Here is a 26,603-nt window from a genome sequence, read left to right as displayed (position 1 = left end):
TCTTGAACCCAGTGAATTAGGCTTTAGCCTACTATTTGCGTAACTTGTGAAAATGATCTTGAGGTTGTGCTTTCTGGGGTTTTGTTTGTCTAGTATTTAAGCACTACTGCACAGGTACCGGTACATGTAAAATGAAAATAATAATCCAAGTGCATGTACATGTACATGTACATGTATGATCACATGTAGTCCTGGTGACTGCTAGTTTTTAACAAAGGAGTTTGTAAGTCAATCAGTACAGTATGTACATGTACATGTACACTGTATTTCTCTAAATGTTTTGTAAACATATGTATACCAATTCATGTTTGTGTTTTGATGCTCAAGAGTGGCTACAGGGATAGGAAAACAAGAGGTTAAGCATATAGGGGTATAATATCTCACACTACCAGGGGGGTTCCAAACAAATAATTCATGAAAATAGATGCTTGGTTTTATTTAAAGAGGAAGTTTGCCTTGAAATTATGTCGGTCCCCAGAAAAAGGAGGAAAATATATTAGCTAACAAACACAATGAACATTTAAATCCATCAAACGCACAAACCCAGTTTTAATTTTGTGATGTCATTTGCTAGCTGTTCCCCCTTATGAATTCTGATTATTTGAATATAATTTCTAATTGATTATAAAAAATGAATACAATTTTCCCCAGTAGCCTGTTGTTGTTTGATGATTTATTTTCATATTCCCATTAAAAACAGGTTATTACTGTATATTGTAGCCCTATATAAAATGCATGCAATCATATACAAATGAAATACATTTAATTTTAAAGATATTACAGAATACCACTACAATGCCTTTCAATTAAAAAAAGAAACAACATACTGTACATATATGTACCAATTTATCGTTGAAAATGAAAAAAGGAAACTAAAATAGGCCCTGTAAAATAAGTTCCCTTATGTATGCCATACAATGAACTAATGAAGTACCGTAAGGGCACTAGTATTCAACCCGTTTGGAGAGTTTCCTCAAATATATAGAAATACAGAATTTACCTGAATTTCAGACCCGTCTTATTTCCAAGAGCAAATGCTGGTTATTCTTTTTCCGTTATTTTTTTCTTCAACCAGTTGACTGTGTGCGCGGGCGATCGAATTATACGGCGACGGATTTTGGTACTAGTATTCAACCCGTCGGCACTAGTATTCAACCTAGCGATGAAAGATGGCCCTGTCTCTCAATCTGCCCTTGTCCCATCCGACTAAGGACTAGACCATTTGAGATGAGACCAAACAGGGAATTAATCAAAGCCAGAGACTTACATAGATCTAGATCTAATTTAGCAATCTAAACCCTTTTGAGATTTGCTATCAATCCTCACTAGGTTGAATACTAGTACCATTCAGTGCAAAAGGCCATCGCCGCATAATTCGATCCTCCGCGCATACAGTCGACAGATTGACAAAGAAAATATCGACAACAGATTACCCTGGAAATAACAAAGGTATGAAATTAAGATAAATTCCCTATTTCTAAATATTTTGGGGAATATGTCAAAATCTTTGAATTATGCCGGGTTGAATACTAGTACCCATACGGCTATTAGTAACTGAAAAACATTGAAAAAAAAACTATGAAGAGATATCAGTCTGTAACATTTGATGCATTAGATTATTCGCAGGGTGAAATCATTTTGACATTTTTTTTATAAATAAGAAAGAAAAAGACAGTTGCCTAGTATTTTCATCTCGCAAGGAACTGTATTAATATTATTTTTTAGAATATTACTTTCATGTCCATTTTGCATTTGTCGATTTTCATTGATTTGTTTGTCTCACTTTATGCTTGTAATAATTATGAGTAAACTAAAGATCTGTACCATTATCATTTATCACAATTATTTATATTAACAACATAGACACGGCATTGCCATCCAAGGACTTAATTCACATTCACATCATGTCCTTGCTGCGGGCATTGAGCGAGTCGCGAGAAGAGAACGGAAGGCAGGCGTCAAATTGCCCTAATAGACATGTTATGATGTGAAAGCAATGGTTAGGCAATTTCTTGCACCCATTTCATACTATACAATGTACAGTACAGGTGTACGCTAAGATTCTTTTTAAGTAGAATATAAACTCAGTACAATATGGATAAGATGATTTTGCACATGACATCATCTCAAGATGTATACGTTCAAAGTTGGCATTCTGATTCTAAATGTCAAAAGAGTTTTCATTTTGTTCTCAGTGCTGGAAATACACTGTACACGTATGTAGCTCAATTTTTACAAAGTCAGGTTTACAAACAAAGCAAACCACAATGTACATAATTTACATTTTACACTGCGCATCATGATGATCATTGTATGATATGTTTTGGATAATTGCCAGGGAGCGATCAGGATTCCTGTGACAAAGTATTCATGTCTGTATGACTCAATCATTAATTGAATTGCAATGTGTCCCAAATGTTCTGACTATCGTATCATAGCAAGGGAATATTCATGCTGAGAAAAACAATGTTTGAAAAGCAAACATGGATGAACAATATACAAATAGCGAATAGGCATGAGTGCGATGGTGCGAGATTTCGCATGAGGTGAAAGAAAGATGCTCTATTCAACGAGGCGTGAGCCGAGTTGAATAGAGCGTTTCTTTCTTTCACCGAATGCGAAATCTCGCACCATTGCACGAATAAGGATATTCGCTATTTGTGTTGTACAACGCCTCGGAATTTAGCGAAAATATGAAAAAACAAAGAGTTTATCCCTATAGTAATCTATGAAAAGGGAGCAAAAATACCGAAAGCAGAAAGCAAAATTCCACAAGCGCACATTACCGTGGGCAGCCTTGCGCATTTAGCCAGCTGGCTTATACGCGTATTGTTCATTTTTACCGAGCGCAATGAATTAAATCGTATTGTGACGTCACCTCCTAAAGCCGTGCAACGGTACATTTTGGACGGTACATTTTGGATGGTACGTCTTTTGTGCAACGGTACGAATGTTTGACATTCAGCCTCCCATTTGCTCGCGTACAACAAGCTAAGTAGGCGTTGTACAATGAAGGATTATACATGTAATTTGTAAAAGAATTTTAACAAAATTTATGTTAGTCACTTTGTCAGTTTTAATATATTTTGGTGTTGATGAACAATATATAATTGTTATCAGTTTTTTTTTAAATAAATACCATTTTACATATATTATGACAATTTGCTCATCATTCTTATTAATATAAAATATGAATAATGATTTTAGAAAATAATAATCTTATCAAAATGAGATTATTTAACTTTAATTGCAAAAGATTGCCAGCAGAATAAATTGTTCCTTTGCTATCAATATTCTTTCACTGTCTCTTAATTCCAGTTATGAAAAAAAAAAAAGAAATACTTATACTGGTACTGTGAACTCATGTTGAGAAACATCTAAGTTTCATAAATTGTAATAAATTGTGAGAAAATGTTGGCCACGGTGTAAACAAATATATCCCGTAATTGGTTGTGAACATCTGTGTACAAAATGTGTCTGGTGGGGGAAATATGCTGAAGGTGCGCCTGCATGGGGGAAAAAATTGTCCATAAATTTCATATGCACTTTATCAGCACGCAGGGAAGTAAATTGGCAATTAGGTGTTGCTGCAGCTGCCACTCTTGCCTCACTTGAAGGCAGTTTCGGTGGAAATATGTGACCTTGAATTTGAAAGCAGAGTGAAAACAACATTTTGAAGACATGTGCTGCACTTGATTTGATTTGAATTCATTCAGACAAATTTTACATATCTTAGATTGCCAAACAAGGTTTAGAAAAAACCCATACAAGTAGGCATCCCACAATATAAAACAAAATACATAATCAATGACATTAGATAGGAATACAAATAGGCAACATATATCAAGGCATATCATATTATAGATTGAAGTTCCAAATGAAAACTACAGTAGGGAGACAACAATTAATTCTTAAAAATACTAAAATTGCATATAAATGATATTTCAAGTGTCTAATTTCAACAAGTGATTGATTGCTACATGTTACTACCAGAAGAAATATAATAATCTGTACTAGCAAATGGAACATTCATCTTATGTAAGTGTGATAATTTCTTCCTATTCTATTTGCTCTGTGACCTACAGTGTTTACTTCTCCTACATTAATCAAGTTGAGTACAATCTTATAATAAAAAAAAACAAGCCGATGGTATTTACATCTTTTTTTAATAAGTTCATATTAATTTGTTTTAATAACACATAACTTGAAGTCCAGTCTTTGGACATTATCTTTACGTAATGCTTTTGGATGCGTTCAGTCATGTCTTTGTATTTATTCTGTGGGGATCCCATACATGATTCTAAGTTATGTGAACGAATGTTTAAAAAAGACTTTGAAATGGATATTGGGCAATTAACAACATTCCTTCTAATAATTCCCATTATTTTGTTGGATCTTTATATATAATAATGTAAAGCCGTGCATTGGTCATTCCAGTTTTGAGAATCATTTATTATGATGCCTAAATAATTTTCTGATTTTACGTTTGCACATGTATTTATGCGCAAGTATGTTGTCAACTTTCAATGGTTTGGATTGACACTCAGTCAAAATAATGAATTATGGTTTTATTATGGGACTACATGTAGTTCTGTTTTTCATATATTTACATGTACATGTAGGCCTATTTATGTTGATACATGTACATGTACCACAATAATGTTGAGAGAATTTTCAAAACATTTTTAAGGGTAATTTCACCCTGATAAAACTGGAAAAATTTAGAGAAAGATATTGGTGAAGGATTGATGAAAATTAGTGAAAGAAATTGAAACAGACTAAAGATTTTTTTTAATTTGAAATTATGATGTCACAAACGAGCAGCTCTGTATAGCTGTGGATAAATTCCACCAAATTGCATTTTCTCAAAAAAGTCATAATTGATTTCATTTATGCAGTGGATTTATCATCAGACACATGTACACCTGTACCTGTAATGGCATACCCCTGGCTATAAGAAAATAATATTATTCATCATATCTGTTAAATGGAAGTTGTTGCATGAATAATGTACATGTATAGGGAGCTGCTCACATAGGACATAATTTAAAACTTTGAAAATCCATATTAAAACCAACTTATCGCCAGGATGAACTTCCCCTAAACTTAGTTAAATACCACCAATATATTGTCTTCAATATGTACATCAGTACATTGCATGTTAAGGCAGGGGGGGGGGGCTGCTATGTTACTGGAAGATTGTGGATAGAAAATATAAGTGAAGTGCCTTTTGAAAACTACACTGTACAAACTCCTGTTTTTATTCACCAAAAAAAAATTTAACAATAATCCTCTGGTTCTTTACTTACAATATGTTGTACAGTAAAGCCTAACTTTATACATGGCATGAACATTACCAACATCATCTACTGAGTACATGAACATGCACTCTAACAAACTTTTATAACAATCAGAGGAACAGTAGGTACATTATACATGTACATGTAGTAAGCTGTGTATAGAGATGGACATATTTCATTATTGTTTGGGTAAAAGATGTGTGGGTTGAGTCATATACAGTGTAGTTTTCTTTCAGTACTCATATTTACACATCACTGACTGTATTTATCTATTTGTGTGTGTTTGCTCATTCTATATGATACAGATGGTAATAAAAAGCTGCATGTTCCTGGATGAGTAAAACCGTGATGTAAATTATATTAAAATGTTTTTATATGGGCATTGCAAATGTTTGCATGCACATGTATATAATGTATGCGTGCTACATATTCCAAGCATGGTAAAAACAATATTTTATAAAGGCCTATAGTCATAATATTCTACTCATTTGTCACATTTTCATAAGCATTTGATACACTGTAAAAAGAGTGAAAATTCATCTATCAAAACTACCTTCAAAATTGCAGTTATACAGGTAGGACATTGAAAAAAATGATGATGATGATACAAAAGGGCACTTGATACAGCTACATTGTAGGTGTTTCTGTTATAGCGTGCGAACAATATGAACAAGTAACAATATTCCTGTAATGTCATGTGTAAAATATATGTTTTATTTTCTTCTTTTTATTCAGCTGTCCACCTAGAACCTTTCTCCCCGCACTGTGCCGTATATTTCTTGACGAGCATGCTCCGGACAACGTACTGGAAGTCACTGCCCGAGCCATCACCTACTACCTGGATGTCTCAGCGGAGTGCACTCGTAGGATCGTGGCTGTAGATGGCGCTGTTAAGGCCCTTTGCAATCGTCTGGTTGTTGTCGAGCTGTCTTGTCGAACCAGCAAGGATTTAGCTGAACAATGCATTAAGGTAAACGTGCATGTACCTTGAGTAATGGTTTCTTTTATACTAAATTCTTGGTAAATTGCCAATTGGTCTACACCTGTTTTGTCTACTTTCCATTTGGTCTAATCCCACATGGTGTCTACTCCTACATGTAGTTCGTCTACAACTTATTAGTTTACTTACCATTTGATTAATTACCACTTCAAAGCCCATTTAACATTTCTTCTAATGTCCAGTTTAATATACATTACTCATTTCGTATTGGTCTAATACAATATGAACAGATAAACTCTTTCTGAATCAAATTTTCATTTTTTTTTAACAAAGTAAAAACTATAAATGAATAGTGGACATTAGACCAACTGGGCATTAATCTTCTGTAAGATTGAACTAAGTAGACATTAGACCAAGTGCAGTAGACCAAACAGCAATTGGACCAAATTGGTAGTAGACCAAAGGGTTTAGCCTATTTGGTATTAAACTGAACTGAGTACATGTAGTAGACCAAGTTCTTGTAGACCAAGTGAATATAAACCATTTCTTTGTGCCAAACATGCCATCGTGTTATAAAGTCATGGGGGACTTTCATGATGGAAAATTAATCTTGATTGCCAGAGGCATTATGAAGGAGGGGCACCTTGGCAGAGAGCTTTGAAATCTATAATTTACACAAATCCCCTTATCTTTCCGTAAATAGAAATATGTTTTAGTCCAATATCATGAAATATGGAATAAGAAATGTTGTGTCAACATATGGTAAACATTCTTTGATACTGTATGTTACATGTATTTACCAATGGGTATTGCTTTATATGTGGTTGAATGTTTTTTTTTTTATAATGTCTAGAATATGAAATAAGGTTTAATTATTAAAATGAAATAGAAATAAGAAAATAATGTATTATGACATTTGCATTTATCTTATTTTGATTTTTTTCTTCAAATGAACATAATGAACTTCCAGTTGATTATTTATGCATTAAAAAAAATGTTTTAATGTACATGTATATTTTGGAAAATCAACTTTTGATATAAGGGAAGATGAGTGGATTGGCGCTGATTAGAGAGTGGGAGTCATGTGCCCTCTATGTTAGCTTTGGGAAAGAGAACTTCCAAACACCAAGGCCCAATCTGGACTACAATATCCATTAATCCAGTCTTGAATTTAACCTAAAAAATCAAAGTTCATATCAATATGTTTTTCATAATTTTTAATATGTCACCTAGGTCCTTGAACTGATGTGCACAAGGGAGTCAGGAGCCGTGTTTGAGGCTGGTGGTCTCCATTGCGTCTTATCTTTCATCCGAGACAACGGCTCCATGATCCACAAGGATACCCTCCACTCGGCCATGGCAGTGGTCTCCAGGCTCTGTGGCAAGATGGAGCCATCGGACGGCTCCTTGGAGACGTGTGTGGAGTCCCTCTCCACTCTGCTCAAACATGAGGATCCGCATGTAAGTTTCTTATTTGAAATCTACATTCTTTTTTATTTCATTGTGAAATTCCAATGTACACTATTAAATTCCATTCTTGTTAATAGTTATTTCATAAGGAATGTACTTGAAATCCAACTGATAGTTCAAGATTAATGCATTCTGTAAAAAAAATAAAATAAAACAAAGAGGAGTATTTGTCACCTATACATTCACCATGCTTTCACAAAATCTAGATTTTAACAAGCTGTGGAATAATGTTTTGTTCAGGTATGCTCAAAGCCTCATCAACATTTGTTTTCATGTTCATACGTAGTCAGAAAAAGTACACCATTTACATGTATGCTGATACATATGAATTGCATGCTTCAAGTCTCAAAAAGTGGTCATATATTGTGCGTACAAACCCATGACATCATAATGATTTCAGTATTAAAGGTCAAGTCCACCCCTAAAAAATGTTGATTTGAATAAATAGAGAAAAATCAAACTAGCAAAATGCTGAAAATTTCATCAAAATCGGAAGTAAAATAAGAAGGTTATGGCATTTTAAAGTTTTGTTATTTTTCACAAAACAGTGATATGCACAATTCAGTGTCATGCAAGTCAGTCAGTCGATGATGTCCATCACTCACTATTTCTTTTGTTTTTTATTGTTTGAATTATATAATATTTCATTTTTTACAGATTTGACAATAAGGACCAAGTTGACTAAATCATATAGTATTAAACAATGCCAATTCTACATGTTCAGGGAGGAATAATCGCTGTTTCACTTGAAAATGAGGGGAAAATTAGAATATTTCATATTTCATATAATAAAATACAAAAGAAATAGTGAGTGGATGACGTCATCAGTCTCCTCATTTGCATACCGACCAGGATGTGCATATAACTGTTTTGTGAAATTAAGGGAAGCTTTAAAATGTCATAACTTTCTAATTGTACATCCGATTTTGATGAAATTTTTAGAGTTATGCTTGTTGGATTTTTCTCTTTTTATTTAAATCAACTTTTTGTTTGGGTGGACTTGTCCTTTAAAGGTATTTGATGTTGAAATTTTTTATTATTACATCATCATATCACATGATGTTATTAGCTTGAACGCACAACTCTTGACCTATCATTTAGCACTAATTTTGTTTTCATTTGTCCTCACTTTTTTGAAGAAATAGATTTTATCCACAGTTTTGTTGTTTCTTTGCGATGTTAAAATTGAAAGTCGCTAGCCTCTGCAACATATTTTTTGACACTTCATATCCCATTAACTTGGAACACAATAATGTTCCTGAGCATTGTTGCAGCATGTCAGAACAATCCTTAAGAACTTTGAAATCTGTGAAACTTTTAATGCCATTTTCCTGCCAAAATTCTTTTCTGATGGCATTGTTTTTTCCTTTCCTTTTCCGGATGCGATTCAGTGTTTTTGCTGCCTGAAAATATTGCATAGATGCCATAGTTCTTAATTTTCTTTTGGCAGCCAAGTTTCAAGCAAATTGAATTTTGCAATAAAGATAATTGATAATTTTCTGTGGGTATACACGTTGCCAGATAATTTTGCATTCTTTTGCCTCAGATCTACCGATCTGTGCATTCTTGCACTGTATAACAAGCTACATGTATTAATTTTGCTCTTGCTCTCCCATTTCCCTTAGTGTTCAAATGCTTGTATTCCCCCTTTTTTAATGAATAACGATATGTTGTCATATTACTTTTACACTGTATTTACCTCACTTGTCATAAACATCACAACTGAATAATTAAGTATGAACGAATTGAAACGGCTGTAGCTGTCTTTATATATATGTTTTCTCTTTCATCTTTCGCTTTTCATCAGTTTTATGGTAGTTGAGTCTTGTCGTGTGATACACGTATCATGTACTGGATTGGCAATTTGTTATTTACATTTACAAGTTCTCTACCCTGTTCCATGCTTTTTCACTACCACTTTTAAACACTGAGAAAATAAACCTTTGCACAAAGTAATGGCTAATTTTTAATTCAATGTAATCCCAAGTATTTCCTATTATGAATTCTAAAAATTTTGAGAGCTATTTATTACTGCATACATAATATACAGTTGTAAATTTGTTTTGGATTACATTGCGGCTTGCCACACAGTGCAAAACATAATACTTTATAGAGCTCTGTACAGAGCCTGATTAATGCAAAGTCCTTATGACCCCCACGGAGGATTTGCAGACTTAAAGAGATTTGCCCGTGTACATGAATACACATCAACTCGCTTCTCATGAAGGTGAGTTGCTGTAATTCATGGAAACTGAACTTAAATCTTATAATTGGACTGAACTTTTAATACTATGGTACTACCTATAGAGCTACACAGTTTTCATCAAGTCATGATTATTAAATGTTCTTTTGCTCCTCAAATTGGCAATAGCATTTAATTTTTCCATTCACTTCATATTTTGGAGAAAAAAATAAATATAGATGGAACACTAGCCAAAATGAATAAAAGCAAGATTTGAGCGAAAAGTTGCCAATTTCAATGTGTGATTGCCAGCAGTAATTATAAAAAGAAAATGCAAAAGTTTTTCTTATCTACACTTACCTCTATAGATTACATGTACATGTACATGTACACAAATTACATAAAAATTACCATGTCTGACTCACAACATGGTTGTTCTTGAAAACAGGGGTGGCCACAGAGGAATTGGGGCTTGGAGGATAGGATGCTACCCCCTATGATTTTTATAGTAGTGCAAAAAAGGAAATAAAAGAAAAAGAAAGATGGGGAATGGGAAAGGATCTACATGTAGGCCACATAAAATATTACAGTGTACCCTATTAATCAAATTTATAAAAAAAATTGTCATTTTTTGGTCGTCTCCCCCCCCCCCCAATCAATAACAGAATTGCAGATGAATAAATATAATTTTTTTTACGAATTTTTTTTTACAAAATTTTTTTTATTTTAAAGAGAGTTGACTCTGCAGTCATGTTCAGATACAAATTGTAATGATTGATGATACTAATTTAATAATTTTCATCCAAAGTAATTTTTGAAAATCAAAGTTGTTGTTTTAGGTCTGTCAAAGACAGAGGCTATGTGCACAGCAAATGACCCATCATGTCGTTTGGTGTACATATTCTACAATTTGTCATGAAACCTTTCATCTTCATACGTCACTGAAGAAAAATAAGAAAAGCAGGAAGAAACCCTTCATGAAGTTTAAAAATAAAAAATAAAGGGGAAAAAAGAATTAAAAAAAAAGTTATAGAATCAAACAGAAGAGCATGTAGCATTGAATTTCTTTACTGGAATATTGAGTCTTAATATGATTCGGAGTTGCATGTCAGAGATTTAAAATGCCCACACAGTGAAGAAAAACAACAAACTGATTATATTAATTGCAAGGTTTCACAGAATAAAGAAGGATAATCCTTCAAGCCGAAAATTATACAATTTCAGTTTCATTGGATGGCTTCACAGTCATGAGAGGATTGACATGGCTTTCAGGTGAAGTGCTCGACTCTCATTCAGCTACATATATTTTTCTATTTCATAAAAAAGATCTTCATAAAATAGATCATTACCTGTCAAGTATGGTCTTTCATACATGTGCAAAATAATTGCTTCACTGTAACAAATTTAAAATCAAATGAATATGATCTTTTCAAAAGAGCCATGTTTTATCAATCACACAGATTTGCACTGTGAAATGTCCTTTGCTGAACATCAGTTACTCTCTTGATATGTATTGGTATTAATTACATACTTTTTCAACATCTAATACTTAACATATACATTACAGAAAACAATGGATGAATGAATCCTCTGTCCCCTTTGTTATTCAATTATTGTAATTTATTAACTTTATATGAAAATAATGACCACCTTCAAAATCATCTCAAAACACACCCCTGTCACTCTTTGTATCCTCTGGAAAAAGCGCTACATTAATCCAATTATTATATTTATCATCATTTCAGGTTGCTGATGGAGCCTTGCGCTGCTTTGCATCCCTCGCTGACCGCTTCACAAGGCGTGGGGTAGACCCGGCCCCTCTTGCCCGGCATGGACTGACCAATGAGCTTCTGGAACGTCTGGCCAACTGTGGTCAGCCGGCCTCCTTCAGCACCACCGCCACCCAATCCACCACCCCGAGGGCAGCAGCAGGGGCGACACCAGACTCCAAGAGCAATCCGAACATCTCCACAGTCATCAGTCTACTATCAACTCTATGCCGAGGCTCACCTAGTGTTACTCATGTAAATATCGGCTACCGGGTACTCTAACTTCTGAATTTACTAAAAATAGATTTTCAAATTTGATACACAGATTTGTAAATGATGTGCAGTGTTGAGCAAAAATTGTGGTAAGGATTTTCAGATATTTCTTTTCAAAATTACCGTGAGGCAATACAGCCAGATGCATGCTTCAGTTCAAAAAAAGAATTTTCATAATGATAATAGCGATGATGATGATTATGTGATGATGATAATAGTGTTGATGATGATGATGATGATGATGATGATGATAATAGTGATGATGATGATGATGATGGTGATGATGATGATGATGATGATGATGATGATGATGATGGTGATGATGATGACTTAAAAAGGGGCAAATTCACTCTGGCGGGTGCTCAAGGCACATGAAGAATTTAGAAGTATCAATATAAAAAGGCTTTGATACACATACAGCTGTTGATGTCTTTAGAAGGTTATTCTACAATTTTGGGAATGCATGAGCACAGCATCTTCCCAAAGTTTTTGAAATCTTTCAGATCACTTCCCTTGTGAGGGATTTTCTTATGTTACCATTTGAAAGTTCATGATACTTTGACCCAATACTTGAGTAATGCCTGATATATTCATTATGATGAAGCAATGAGTTTCAAAAGAATGAAATTTGTTTGACTAATTATTATTTCTCATTATTTTCATCTTTTAGGATTTATTACGATCAGACCTTCCAGCTTCAATAGAAAAGGCACTCATGGGCGATGAAAGGTATGGAACATTATTATAATATTTTTTTTGTAAACATGTATGAAGAAAAGTAAATGTTTACTTGTTTTGTAGCTTTTGTACTCTAGCGTAGATAAGGTACTGACCATTGAAGGCAGCATTTGCTATCTGTGTATTCTGCCAAAGCACTCTATCCATTGCCCTTCAAGTACGGTTTGTAAATTAAACGAAAGGCCCATAAAAATAATATGATTTTCTCAAATAATTATGGGCTACATTTCATTAGATAGATTTTGAAAAAGTTTGATTTTGAGACTACTATACATTCTCTTTGCAAACCAGTGCCCCATTCCATGCTTCTCAACCAATCAGAACCAAGGATTCCACTGAAATCGTCAGAGCTGACAACTTCCAAGAAATGCCCCTTTGGTATTCCCCTGCTGAGTTTTCTCTGACAGTGTTAATACATGTTTGCACAAGTTCGCTGAGATGTTGACTGCTATCTGTGTGTTTCATAATAGATGCATACAAGTTGCGCCCTTATTGTAACGTTACTCATTCATATCAATCCTGAGGGATTGGTCGACAATGGTTGTCCTTGGCTCTCATAGAATTCTACTGATTAATACTTATTCTTCCCTCTCCTCGTGATTGCTCATTTAGTTCAATATTTCTGAAATTTGTCAAATCTCACTTGTGGCTCATTCTATCTTGTAAATCTTATTTAATAGGGAAAAGTTGTCCACCCACATGTCTCTCGTGGTATGAACATTGGTGGCGCATGTATTATGAAACGCACAATTGCATAAGGTTTGCTGTAAGAACCAGTGGATATTTCGTATCGCTGCTCGTATGTTAATAGTGACTTTACGGAAGACTGATGATCCTTTCTTGTAGTAATTATGTGCACCAGATTTGCATAGATGTTGATAAAGCTCTTAAGAAAGGATCACCAGTTTTTGGAAAGTTGCTCTTAACTTTAATGGCTTTATGCAGGGCTCGACATTAGCAGTGGCCCGAGGCAACCTAAATTGAGAGTCGGGCCACCAAAATTATGTAAAAGCCTACACTTGGTGACCCGGTCAGGCTGCCAAAGTTTTGATAAATCGTAAGGTTTTCTATTGTTTTAGGGCCACCAAATTTGCTTTGCGGGCCACTGAAAAAATGAATTTGATGATTTTGGTGGACCGATTTGGCCACCAAAAAAAAACTTAGCGTGGAGCCTTGCTTTATGAAACACCTACATGTACCTGTACCACATGAATTTCCCATCTCACCTACCATCATCTTCTCATCCTACAGATGTGTCCTGGACACCATGCGTCTGGTTGACCTTCTCCTGGTGCTTCTCTTTGAGGGTCGTAAGGCACTCCCCAAGTCCAGCATCGCCCCTAGGCTTCGTAGCAGCACTACCGGTCTACGTCGCCTTGACAGCGCCGGAGAACGGACCCATCGTCATCTCATTGATTGTATTCGTAGTAAGGATACCGATGCACTCATCGATGCGATTGATACCGGAGGTATGAGTTGCTTGGGATCGTTTATCCCGCTATAAAGGTTTTTCAGATTTAAGCATTTTAGCATTTCAAGGAATTACATTCGAACAATATTATTGAAACAAATTAGGTGTACAATAAAAAAAAATCCAATGTAAGGGCTATTGGAAAAACATTATTTGTTAACTTGAAAGAAATATATTTCTTATGAAAAAATGATTATATTCTGTAATTTTGTTTATATCTAAGCATTTAGTAATGGTTTTTATTATTGATTATATTCATTTATTTACTTGTTCTTTTTCTGATGAGTTTTTCATGTAATTGTAAGTTTGTTTAATTTCATTTGTCACAATAGATTTTGTTGATATATTTATTGTTCTATTTATTTACTGATTTATCTTTATCTTATATAATTTATTTGTTGTTTTTTTCTGCTCGTTCTTTCATATGTTTTTAAAGGAGTGTCATTTTTTTTTCTTTTGAAGGTTAGTAAGGTTCATATTTTAGATTTAGATTTTTTTCAACAAAGTGTTATCAACATCCTTTGTATATTGTCACATGATAACACCAAGAAAAAAAAACCACACAAATATTTATCATTTTGTATTGTTTATACTCTTTTTTTTTGCCAATTCAGTTGAAGTTAACTATATGGATGATGTTGGTCAAACATTGCTTAATTGGGCTTCAGCCTTTGGAACACAGGAAATGGTAAGTTGAATTGATATACATGTAGTCATCATAGTCAGCTGATATTCGTGCATACCTGCCAAGTATTTATATTAAACAGGAATATTTCTATTTTTGGTGAAAAGAATATTTCCATTTTAACCAGTGTGTTCCTGTTCTGCAAACAAATTTCTGTAGTATTTAAAAGGAAATATAAGACTGTTCCTATTTTTTTTAATTTCTTAGTAACTTGTTCCTCTTTTTTGGTTCTCATGGTTGGCAGGTATATGGTTATGTTATGATTGGAAAATGAAAGCTATATATGAAGTGTTTGGTTAAGGTGGCTGTGGAGGTAAAACTGTGTTCATGAATATACTTATGCACATTCCACAACATTTATAAGTTTTAACAATGACAATTACTATTATAATAGTGATGTTGATGAAAATTACCCGTGGTAAGTGTACGCTATGGGTCTAATCAAGTTTCAAGGAAATGTGTACATGTATGTTATATACAGTGCATCCCAGCAAACAGGAAACCTGTATGCAGAGATAAATGTCACAATCATTGAAAATGTGAAATTTGACACTAATAGTAGGAGTGAAATATCTTCTTTGATATGAGACCAAATGCATAGTAAATACTAAGACATGTCTGAAACGATATGCACTGAAACTTAAATGAATATTTGAATCAACTCTCATTTCAAGATCACTTCTTGCGCTAGGATGTCATACCCTTAACTAATCTTGACCCATTTTTATACACAACTTGATTGATTTTCATTGGTAATCTTTTTTCAGGTCGAGTTTCTTTGTGAGAGAGGAGCTGATGTTAACAGAGGTCAAAGGTCGTCTTCTCTACACTATGCTGCATGCTTTGGTAGACCTCAAGTAGCCAAGGTATGTGAATTCACATTCATTTCAGTCCCTCTCCCCCCCCCCCTTCTCCAGTTTCTGGGCTACTCCTACTTTGTCATCTCAGCTTTTCTTCATGCCTTTTCAATATTTGTTAGGTTTTTTTGTACTTATTTCATACCTGCAATAACTATATTATATTCCACACAAATTTTATGTACATGTATGAGCCTATATATGGTTAATTCCTCCAATTTTGGCACTTTATTTAATACCCTCTTGATATTTATGCAGACCAAATTATATGATTTTATTGCACCACTAAAGGCCCCATGTTGATGCTAATTTAGTTTGATAGAGATAGCATTTGACATTATTTGCTGCACTTTTTGTGTTTAGACTTCCATGTTATTCATACTTGCTCATTGTCATCAGTTATTCACATTAGATTTGATTTGGGAACGAGCAACAGGATATGTGATTAGCTTCACTCATGTGTTATTATATGAATCAGAACATACCCCATGTGTGGTTCATGATCATAGTACTATACCACACCCCACCCTTCATGTGGGATTAATTGTACCCTTCTATGCATCAACAGGGTTCCCACAGTCCCGGAAAATCCTGGAAAAATTTGTGGTCATGGAAAGTCAGGGAAAAGTCAGGGAATTGCATTTACCTCTTGGCTATGGCAGCTTTCTAGTTTGTTGTGTCTTGCAACTCTTATACTCTGTGATCATACTCTGCTATTATAATTGGTGTTCATGATTTCCACTTTTCCCATTTTTTTTTGACATCCCAAATTATATAACTCTCGGTACGTCACGGGAAGTCATGGAAAGCAGTAATTTAGTCATGGAAAAGTCATGGAATTCTGTTTTCAAACTTTTGTGGGAACCCTGATCAAGCCATGTTTCCCTTCATGTGTAGTTATGGGCCCCATTGCATAGAAGTTACTGTTATAGTAAATGTGGCTTCCAATTATATATTTCATGGAATCCTTTGTTTTGATTGGCTATTGAGCATTGTTACCATGGTAGTTACCATTGGATGGCAAAAGTTACCATAATGGTTACTTCTATGCAACAGGACCCTGAACTCTTCAATGAATTATTGGGTCATTGTCCCCCTTGGCCCCTCCCCTTGCCCCACCCTCCTTTAATGAATCAGTACATACCCCTATGTATTGTTTATGATACTCTTCTAGAAATCAAATCACACCCCATCCTTGATGTAAGATTAATAGTTTCCTTGGCTTGGACTCTTGTATGAACTCGATCATTACCCCTCCCCCCCCCCCCACACACACCTTTCAGCTCCCTATGTGAGGTTAATGTTATTCTTCAGTGAATCAGACAGACTTCTGCAACATGTGCTTACCCCTTCCTGAACTTCATGTTCAAAATAAACAATTTTATGAATCAGCCACCCCTCCCCCCTCTGTTAGGGTAATGATAATATTACTCTTTGTCCATTATACACTCCCTATGTTTGATTCATATAAAAAAATACTTGTCTATTAATGAGATTCCACCACCCCTCCTACAATTTGTTCACAGTTTATAGTGTTCTACTATGGATTATGGATGAGACACCCTCCCCTCTTGCGATGTTTCCGTTCATATTAAAAATTGTTTTATATTATGCATTTTGTCATGAATGTATCAGTCATCACAGATAACACTGACAGTAATTTAATTACTTTATTAGTGTTTGAATAAAGTCTGTTGTCAAATTTCTTGCACTTTCCACTTCATTGCCAGCATCATCAGTTGTCAGTATATTTTCATTTTAAGCTGTTTGCTACACTGTATATCCAAATCTAAACTTTTACTGAGTCATCTCATGTCTTGTCGAGACCAGAAAAAGAAACCATTTTCTTCTATTTATCATTTTCCTTCTTTGAATATAAGACCCTGCTTCGTCATGGTGCTAATCCTGATCTAAGGGATGAAGATGGCAAAACCCCTTTGGACAAGGCCAGGGAAAGAAACGATGAAGGTCATCGTGAGGTCATGCAAATTCTTCAATCTCCAGGTAAAATGCCGTAAAGAAATGGGTTACTTTAGTTTTTAAGGTATAAGTTGGGGTGGTGATGTTTGATGATGAAAAAAAATCAGGTTTTCCTGTTTTTTTGTAGGGAAGTTATTTATTGAAATGTTTCACGTCAGTCAAAGAAAATTGATTGGAATAATCAGGGGAGTGTTTCATGAAGCATCTTGTCAGTGATTTCACTGACTTCTTTGCTGTGAGCCAATCAGATGCAAGGATTTCAGTAGCTTTTAACAATTTTCTTTGAAATCACTTATTGTTTCATGAAATGCTCCCTTGATCAAAAGATGATGCAATTATTTTTACAGTCCTGTGCATTTACACCTATATATATCCTATTCTGTACTTGAAAGTTAGTGGATGGTGCCAGTTTCATTATCCACAGCATGAGGCAAGAAGATTGAGATAGGGAACCTAAGAAAACCACAAGATGGCCCTTGTAAACCTCAGGAAAATCATTCCACAGTGCTATCCAGTCATTCCCATGTTCTGTCTTGGTGTTCTGGTGAAGTAATTTAATAATTACAGTCCCATGCCCTCATTTCTATGTCCTGTCCTATATCCTACCCTAAGGTGAATGGATGGTTCCGGTATCATCAGCCACAGAGTCTACCATCACCAGCCCGGAGGAGATCAAACCAGAGGATGGAGACCGGGAGCCCAAGGGAGACCCTGAGATGGCCCCTGTATACCTCAGGAAAATGCTGCCTATCTTTGCTCAAGTCTACAACAACACCATGATGCCTTCAGTCAGGTTAGTGCTCATACTCAAATCTCCTCTGTCTATTCTCATTATCTGTCTTTCTTCGTCTCCTTTTATTTCTCCTTCTCCAATTTCTACTCTTCTTTTTTTCCTATTAATTCCAGTTTTATGCATTATTTGCATACTCTACTGGGTCTTTTTTTCCGTCTAATTCTGTACATTTTTTTTTCAATTTCAATCTCTCACACTCTTTCTTTCTCTCTTTGAGATTGCCCCCAAGTTCAATATTTTTTTAATTTAAATCTTTCTTTTAGTGTGTAATATGCATGGTTCCTGTCTCCTGAACTTCCGCTCTTTTTATTCTAGCTTCTAGAAATTGATGTTAAGGTATAAATATTGAGTATTAATGGAAAAGCAATAATGTAATGCAATTTTGAAATTGTATATAATTAAATTTCATGTAGAATTGCAATGGATGTTTCGCAGTCCTTGTTTTGAAATTCAAGTATTTTTGTCAATGTTATATTCAGTTTTGATCCTTATTGTGTTCCCATGATATACAAGACCTGCTTACCTCTAAAACAAAACCTCACCTGTTCTAGAGGATAACAGGTAGACAAATATATCTTCATTACGTCAACGTGACTGGTTTTAGCTGCTTCATGCAGTATGTCTGTAATAATTTGCAAGCTTTCAAGTTAATCAGGGGCCCGTCTTACAAATGATCTGATCTATCGCAACTATGGAAGGCCAGCAATGTCAACATCTAAAATACATGTTTGTTCAAAATTATTACTGGAAATGATGTATACTCATACATTATCTGTTTTCTTGACAATTCAGTATGCTTGATTTTGTTTTCAAAGGACATCAAACAAATCTCCTGAAGAAAAAATCATGACATTGTTGGATTCCATAAAGTTACGATGGATCAGATCAATCGTAACTCTTTGTTAGACGGGGCCTTGATAGTGATCACAGACAGAGGATGCACAGTCACTGAACACACGCACGTGTTTCCTATCAAAATAATAATAATAATAATTATAACATTTGTAGGGCGCTTAATACAGGTGTTTCTAAGCGCTCAGTTTTCTGCCTATCAACTAAATTACCGGGAAAAAAAAAAAAAAAAAAAAAAAAAAACCTTGATATATTCAAAGCAAAATTTTAAACAAACAAATGCAACTAAGATGTGCACCTCAATATAGACCAACCCACAACTGATACCTATACATTAAAAAGGTGGGTCTTTAGCAAGGTCTTAAATTGATCAAGGGAGTTGGCATTATGGATGTAAGATGGTAATTTATTCCACTGGATTGGAGCGAAAACGGAAAAGGCTCGATCCCCAAAACAGACCATTGAGAGGGCGCGAGTGAGAGACAGACAGAGAAAAATAGAGGGAGATGGGTAGAGAATATGTGTGTGAAAGAGAGTTAATATAGAGAGGAAGATGAAGATACAGAGACAAAGAAAGACAGAGGGACAAAGAGAGAGAGAGAGAGAGAGAGAGACAGACAGACAGACAGACAGAGAGGGAGGTTAAGAGGGAGTATGTGTCTAAGAGAGTGTTAGAGAAAGAGGAAGAAAGAAAGACACACACACACACCCAGACAGACAGACATGTACACACAGATTGGGAAGGGGAGAGGGAATATTAGAGAGAACGAGGAAAAGATGGAAATAAAGAGACAGACACAGTGAGATAGAGAAAGAGAGGAAGAGACAGACAGAGTAAGAGAGGGAGAGAGCTAGAGAGAGCAGGAAGTAATTGTTGGCACATGATCATAGGTGTGACATTATAAACAAGGCCATCCATTGTGTCCGTATCCTATTCACAACCCTAATGCTTGTATGATTGACATTTATAGTAAAACACAACAAACAGGGACACAGATGATTAACATGGGAGTAACTTAGGAACTGAAGTTAGATTTAGATTACTTCAACAGTATGTTTTCCTTTTATGTCGTGTTTGATGAGATGTGACCTGTTAACAATACTTAAGTTACATTTCATTGACAGTCTTATGACAGAAACTAGTAGAGCAGAACAATACCAAGTATCAACCATAAATTAAGTGAATCAAACTGCATATAAATAATAGAGTTATATTGTTTGAATTTGTCATTTGTAACTCCCATTCCAAGCCTGTTTACTGCAATTCTGAGTTGTTTATTTTGACTTTTTTTAATTGATTGACATAATTTGATCCTGTTAAGGAAGGACTGTCTCCTCTTAAAAAGTAACAAAAGCATGATATCTAATTTTTCAGTCTTTGATAACCATACATGTTTTTGTGTTTTGCTTTTGATACTTTGAATGGTCATAATAAACCATTTGATTTTTTTAAAAGCACATTGAAGGTTATGGCTTTGATGCCCCTTTCATTGGCCTTAAAGATTTATTTTACCTTTTCCCTATTTTTCCTTTATAACTTAAGCTGTAATATAAAAATGTGCCCTTCGGAAAAGTGGCCTTGCCCTAAAAATAATGAACTTTGGGACCTTTTGGCATGTTGATTCCATAATCAAGAAGAAAACTTTTTTGATTTGGAGGTTTGCACAAAATTGGAATGCGCATGGTGTATTTTGATATAGGCTTTTTAAACTTGTTACAATGGGAAATTGAAAGTCAGTGATAGTTGAAGGAATGTATCATGATTCAATGAATTCACTCTGCCCCTTCATGGATTTTTTAATTATTGTATATGAACACATTAATGATAATAACAATATGCAACACTTCTATAGCGTTTCATGCAATTTTTCTAAGAACTGCATATTATTACCCCGGATTAAGCATGGCTACACTGATCGGGCGCATGAGCATTTAAGGAATTTCCTCCTACATTATCTGAGCTAATAAATTGTCTTTGTTATTCCTTAACAGGAAAGCCACCTTAGCTCTTATACGTAAGATGATCCACTATGCACCGTCCAGGCTTTTATGTGAGATCTGCTCAGGAGACCTATTAGGATTCACGCCGATCTTGGTTGAAGTATTGGCAGCCGTCTTAGATCATGAGGTAAACATTGTCAGCGTAGTACAAACTGGTGGTGGTGGAGGTGGTAGTGATGATGATGATGATGTGATGATGATGATAATGATGATGATAAGGATGATGATGATGGTGATGATAAGGATGATGATGATGATGATGGTAATGATGGTGATGATTATGGTGATGATGATGGTGATGGTAATTGGTGATTGATGATGATGGTGATACTGATGATGATGATGTTGCTGTCGATGATAATGCTGCTAATGATGATGCTGCTGCTGATGATTGATGCAGAAGGCGATGATGATGATGATAATGATGATTTTGATGAGGTTGTAATAGTGGAGTTCAACTAGGAGGTGGGGATAATAGAGAAAAAGAAAGAAGAGCTGAAGGCGAGGAATAGAGTGATGTTCAAAAAGATAACGATATATATCATCTTCAACCTTGGTACCTGATACCTCATACCAATATCATGCCCTTTGACTTTATATTTAACATTGATCTATTTTATTCACCCACCACCTACTTGTGCTTAGAAATAGGTTTTAATGAATGTAATGAGGATATAGAAATCAAAGATGAATTTTCTAAAATAGTAAATGAAAGTTGAATATATATATAAAGCACATTGCATGAACATTTCATATTTGTCTTTCCGCTTGACAGGATGATGATGAGGGTCACCTGACAGCCCTTCAAATCATTCAAGATCTAATGTACAAGGGCCAGGACCTGTTCTTGGACCACTTTGCCAGACTAGGTGTATTCAGCAAGGTGTCGTCCCTCGTTGGACCCATCGATGATGAGAGGGAAGAAGAAGGAGCCACTGCCCAAGTCAAAAGGGTGAGTTAATTGTGATTATAACTTTTTACAATCTAGTTGAACTGAAGTGATAAATAGAAACTTTGATAATGTTAATACAATTGATTTGATATTAATAATGAAGGCTTCTTACGTTGGACTCGTCTCCTCTGCAACAAGTCTACTTTTTTTCTAAATTGTATATGTTTGTCATCATGTAAACTTTGGTCTAATGTGTTTTACTTATTTCTCTATGATTTGTAATATGCACTTAACAATTTATAAAGAAAGGACTATTAAGATAAAATTTATGATTAAAATGGAAAGGTTTTAATTTTTGTTTCTCCTTTAAAAGACTTTGAATTAAATTTGATTATATTTATTTAGCATATCAATCAGCCAAGGTCAGCTCAAGTCTTGAGGACCAAGATAATTTGCTTCTACATTAATCTTGTAGACAGTACAGTCATGTTCTTGTGAACCTTATGAATACCTTTGACAAAAATTGGATGATGTTGATGTATTTTCAGGAGATCCCTGATGATCACCACCACCAACTACAGCAACAGCAACACCATCAACATATGCAGCAGCAACAACAACAGCAACAACACCAGCAGCAGTCACCACAGCAGCAACCCCAGCAACAGAGGATGGATGATTCTAAGGAGGTTGTGTCAGGTCGACCTTACAGCTGGAAAGACTGGTGCCTTGCCAGGGGGCGGGACTGTCTCTATATCTGGAGCGACGCTGCCGCCCTGGAACTCTCCAACGGCAGTAACGGCTGGTTCAGGTTTATCCTTGATGGAAAATTGGCAACCATGTACTCCAGCGGTAGTCCTGAGGGAGGATCTGATAGCTCAGGTGAGATACAATTATCAAAGGATGATGGATGCATTTTTTAGGTGATAATTGTATAGGTAAGATGCTTTGAAAATCAGTATTAACAGTGTGGTGTGGCTGTTAAAGGATTTTTAAATGATGGATGGATCTTTTTTGGGGGGGTGGGGAGGTGAAAATTGCTTTTTACAGGTAATGCAATACCTAATAGCTGAGGTGAGGTGCTACCAAAAGTATGACACAATGCCCAAATGATTCTTTAAATGATGATGAACTTGTTTGAAAATTGCATAGAAGCAGTGCAATGCCTATAGGCAGTAGTCTATCTGTCATGTGGCACCTGACATCATCATCTTTTCCTATTTCTTCACTCAGAGAGCCGCAGTGAGTTCCTTGAGAAGTTACAGCGTGCCCGGAGTCAAGTGATGCCAGCTATCCAGACCCAACCTATCCTCTCCACACCCGGTCCTACCAAGCTCGTCGTCGGTAACTGGACTTTGCAATGCAAGAAGGAAGGTGAACTGGTCATCCATAACTCAGATGGGCAACAGGTAAGTTCATGAAAAGAATAGATCATCCCTCATGTAGTTCTGCAGTTATTTTTTACCGTATCTTGCAGAGCATGATAAAAACATCGGTCTGGGTGGTGTAATTGAGATGTTTTAGAGGTATATCAATCAGATACGATTATTTACGTCTGGAACTGACCTTTAATGTCACCATCCGAAATACTCGACCAGGGCTCCTTGAATCCTGAACCTCTGCATTAATTTGTAATTTCCCTACATAACTTGGATTACAGATGCATGCCATAAAGCCTAGTTATGTGGGGGGGGGGGGGTGGTAAGATGTGGCCATATGAATACCTCATTAGCCCCATTGGAATCAGTGAGAATTGGCCTGATTCCAAACAGTTATGACCAAAGCAATTTTACAAATATAAGGGGGACCTATTAAGTTTTCATTTGGTGATACCTTTTCACCACCATGAACCAGTTTATGTCAAATATGGTGTGTGGTGGTTTTTCATCATGCTCTTCTTTCATGTCATCATTAAAATGCTGAAATGCACACAAAGAATATTGATGAAGTTACACACTTTAGTATTCTGTAATACACTAATATTTTTTCTTTTAATTGTCGAAACCTACCCTAATTATTTGTAAGGTGTTACAAGTTTCCAATCTCTTCCACAAGCTGACATACAATATGTGGTCTAAAATAATTTTTGATGCAATTATTGGAGAGTGTCCTTAATATGTGAACTCTTTTATTGCTTTTTCATATTTTTGTCACTTTCCAAAGAAACACTTGCACATTATCTTCCAAATCGAAAGAAGTGATAATCAATTTGAAATGAAAAAGTAGAGTCCAGTCATTTTAGAATGATTGAAAATTTCTATCTAGATGGTAAGAGTATATCACTGTATTTTGCCATCCTCATTTTCCTTCAACATTATTATGTTGATTTTTACAGCAACAGGCAACAGTCTTGAGGGAGGACCTAGCTGGATTCATCTTCGAGTCCAATCGTGGGACCAAGCATTCTTTCATCGCTGAGACCTCGCTTGGTCCAGAGTTTTCTACCGGTTGGACCGGTAAGAGAGGAAGGAGATTCAGATCAAAACTGGAACAAGTCCAACAAAAGGTAGGTTTAGTTCAAAACTGAGTTTTTGATAAATGTGATATTCTCCAGAAAATGCTACCATGTACACTTTACAAAATCACTTTGCTTGTGGAAGTCTATAGGAATGGATAGCTACTTTCCTATAAATTTCCTTGTTATGTAGAAACTTCCATATTTTTGTCTTTCAATACTTTTTAAAAAGACAGTTTTCATGATTCAAAATAAAATCTTGTTATTTTGACATTGATTTAATTTTGTTCTGCTGGTAATTTCTTTTATTATGGGCATCCATGCATATTCTTTAGAGGTTTACAGAGTCATAAAAGATATTTCAATATTTTGTTTCCTGGTGTATATATTGAGACAATGGTAAATTCTTTAATCTTTAATTTTGACATGATATAATCAAATACATGAGGGTATAAATCTAATACAATCAAGTATGTAATAAACAAATTGATATTGGTAATTGCTTTATATATTTTTACGACAGGGATATATTCCATTGCAAATCTTCTTTTGTGTCATTACAAAAGTAGAAGTACAAGGTGTGTAATGTGGTAGAGGGATTCACAGGATGAGTTTCTGATGGGGGTCGCAACACAAACGCACCTTCTTTGGCCCTCAATTCCATTGAAAATATGATCTTATAAAATGAAAGAAATCTGTTTTGATGTGATTATATTTGTTGCGTCTTGTTTCGGCTCAGGTTAAGGCACTTGCCCGTGAGCTGTATGAAGGTTACTTCAAGGTTGCAGAGTCCCATCCTCGGGATGTAGTAGCCAAACTCAACTCTATCGTCCAGCAGCTAGAGGCTGGATGTGACCTCTACAATGACCCCATCAAGGTGAGACATTGAAGAAAAAAATGAGGCAGAGGGTGAATTGCTGCACCCCCTTCACAACCACCACCACCAAAAAGATAAAACCGTCATGATGAATAACTTAATATGTAAAAAATAGCAATAAATGAATGAATGAATGGTCGGATGGATGATTCAATGAAAGAATAATGATACTACTACTACTAATAATAATAAAATGGTAAATAAACAAATTGAACAAATTACATTAGAAATTAAAAAACAAAAATTGGAATAGATAACAGTATAATAATGGACTGGAAAAATTCTAAATATTCATTTAAAGAGTTTACAAAAAGTGATATAAGGATCAATATTAGATGTAATTTGGAATAAACTAGTAAATTAGCCCCTCGTTGAATATTTCATTTTTCTTGAGTTGAGTCATTGAGTTCATTTGCAAGATAGTCATAAATGGAGGACTAGTTGTGAATAAAAAAGGTAGGTGTTGTGCCATTCCAGAACCCTTTAAAATTGGTGGAAAAACAAGATACGGACACCAGGATGTTCAGTCTTTGTGTGGGGTGGGTAATCTACCTGAGATAAAACACTGTTGCGGTGCATGTACCTTACCTAAGAGACAAAGGGAACAAAGAGCTTTTTGTATTGATATGCTGGTAGATGGTGGTTATTGGAGTGTTACATGAAGCAAACCGTCAGTGATTTTCACCGACTGATTTATTCTCTGCCAATCAGATGCAAGGATTCCAGTAGCTTATAACTATTATTTGTCAGTGAAACTCAATAAGTAAGCATTTTATTAAGTGCCCCACCCCCCCTTATTCTGGTAGGATGCTGCATTAACTCCTTATCTGGGAAGTTACATGCAGGCCTTCTTCTTTTTAACATGATTTCAAAATATCCCGAAGGACAAAGGATTGTCACTTCCTGGTAAGAAGCTATCATTGTATGACAATGTAAATAGGGAGATCAAAACTGATCACACCTTTGAACTGTACAGGAAGTTGTTAAGCGTGATTATAATCTCTTCATTCATTGTCATGAGTATATGTCCTCTGGACACGGGTATATGAAGGTGTCTTTGTCTTGAAA

General features: G+C 35.3%; 1 protein-coding gene across 2 annotated transcripts in view; it reads left to right on the top strand.

The window, feature by feature from the left end:
- Positions 1-3,936: 3,936 nt before the first annotated feature.
- LOC129265239 (E3 ubiquitin-protein ligase HECTD1-like) overlaps positions 3,937-26,603 on the top strand; it is a 50,272-nt gene continuing 27,605 nt past the window's right edge. For both annotated transcript variants that reach the window (XM_064102559.1, XM_064102558.1), the window contains exons 1-15: positions 3,937-6,270; positions 7,474-7,701; positions 11,638-11,916; positions 12,605-12,663; positions 13,924-14,141; positions 14,758-14,831; positions 15,596-15,694; positions 17,566-17,689; positions 18,278-18,458; positions 21,303-21,438; positions 22,087-22,263; positions 22,752-23,085; positions 23,437-23,612; positions 24,539-24,709; positions 25,398-25,535. In XM_064102559.1, the coding sequence (XP_063958629.1) occupies positions 7,486-7,701; positions 11,638-11,916; positions 12,605-12,663; positions 13,924-14,141; positions 14,758-14,831; positions 15,596-15,694; positions 17,566-17,689; positions 18,278-18,458; positions 21,303-21,438; positions 22,087-22,263; positions 22,752-23,085; positions 23,437-23,612; positions 24,539-24,709; positions 25,398-25,535 (2,382 nt within the window). In that variant the 5' untranslated portion in view covers positions 3,937-6,270; positions 7,474-7,485. The remainder of the gene's footprint in view (positions 6,271-7,473; positions 7,702-11,637; positions 11,917-12,604; positions 12,664-13,923; positions 14,142-14,757; positions 14,832-15,595; positions 15,695-17,565; positions 17,690-18,277; positions 18,459-21,302; positions 21,439-22,086; positions 22,264-22,751; positions 23,086-23,436; positions 23,613-24,538; positions 24,710-25,397; positions 25,536-26,603) is intronic.

The sequence above is a fragment of the Lytechinus pictus genome, chromosome 7 (genome assembly GCF_037042905.1).
Source record: "Lytechinus pictus isolate F3 Inbred chromosome 7, Lp3.0, whole genome shotgun sequence".
Lineage (NCBI taxonomy): Eukaryota > Metazoa > Echinodermata > Echinoidea > Temnopleuroida > Toxopneustidae > Lytechinus > Lytechinus pictus.
The sequence above is the reverse complement of the archived record's forward strand: the minus strand, read 5'-3'. Positions and strand labels throughout refer to the sequence as shown.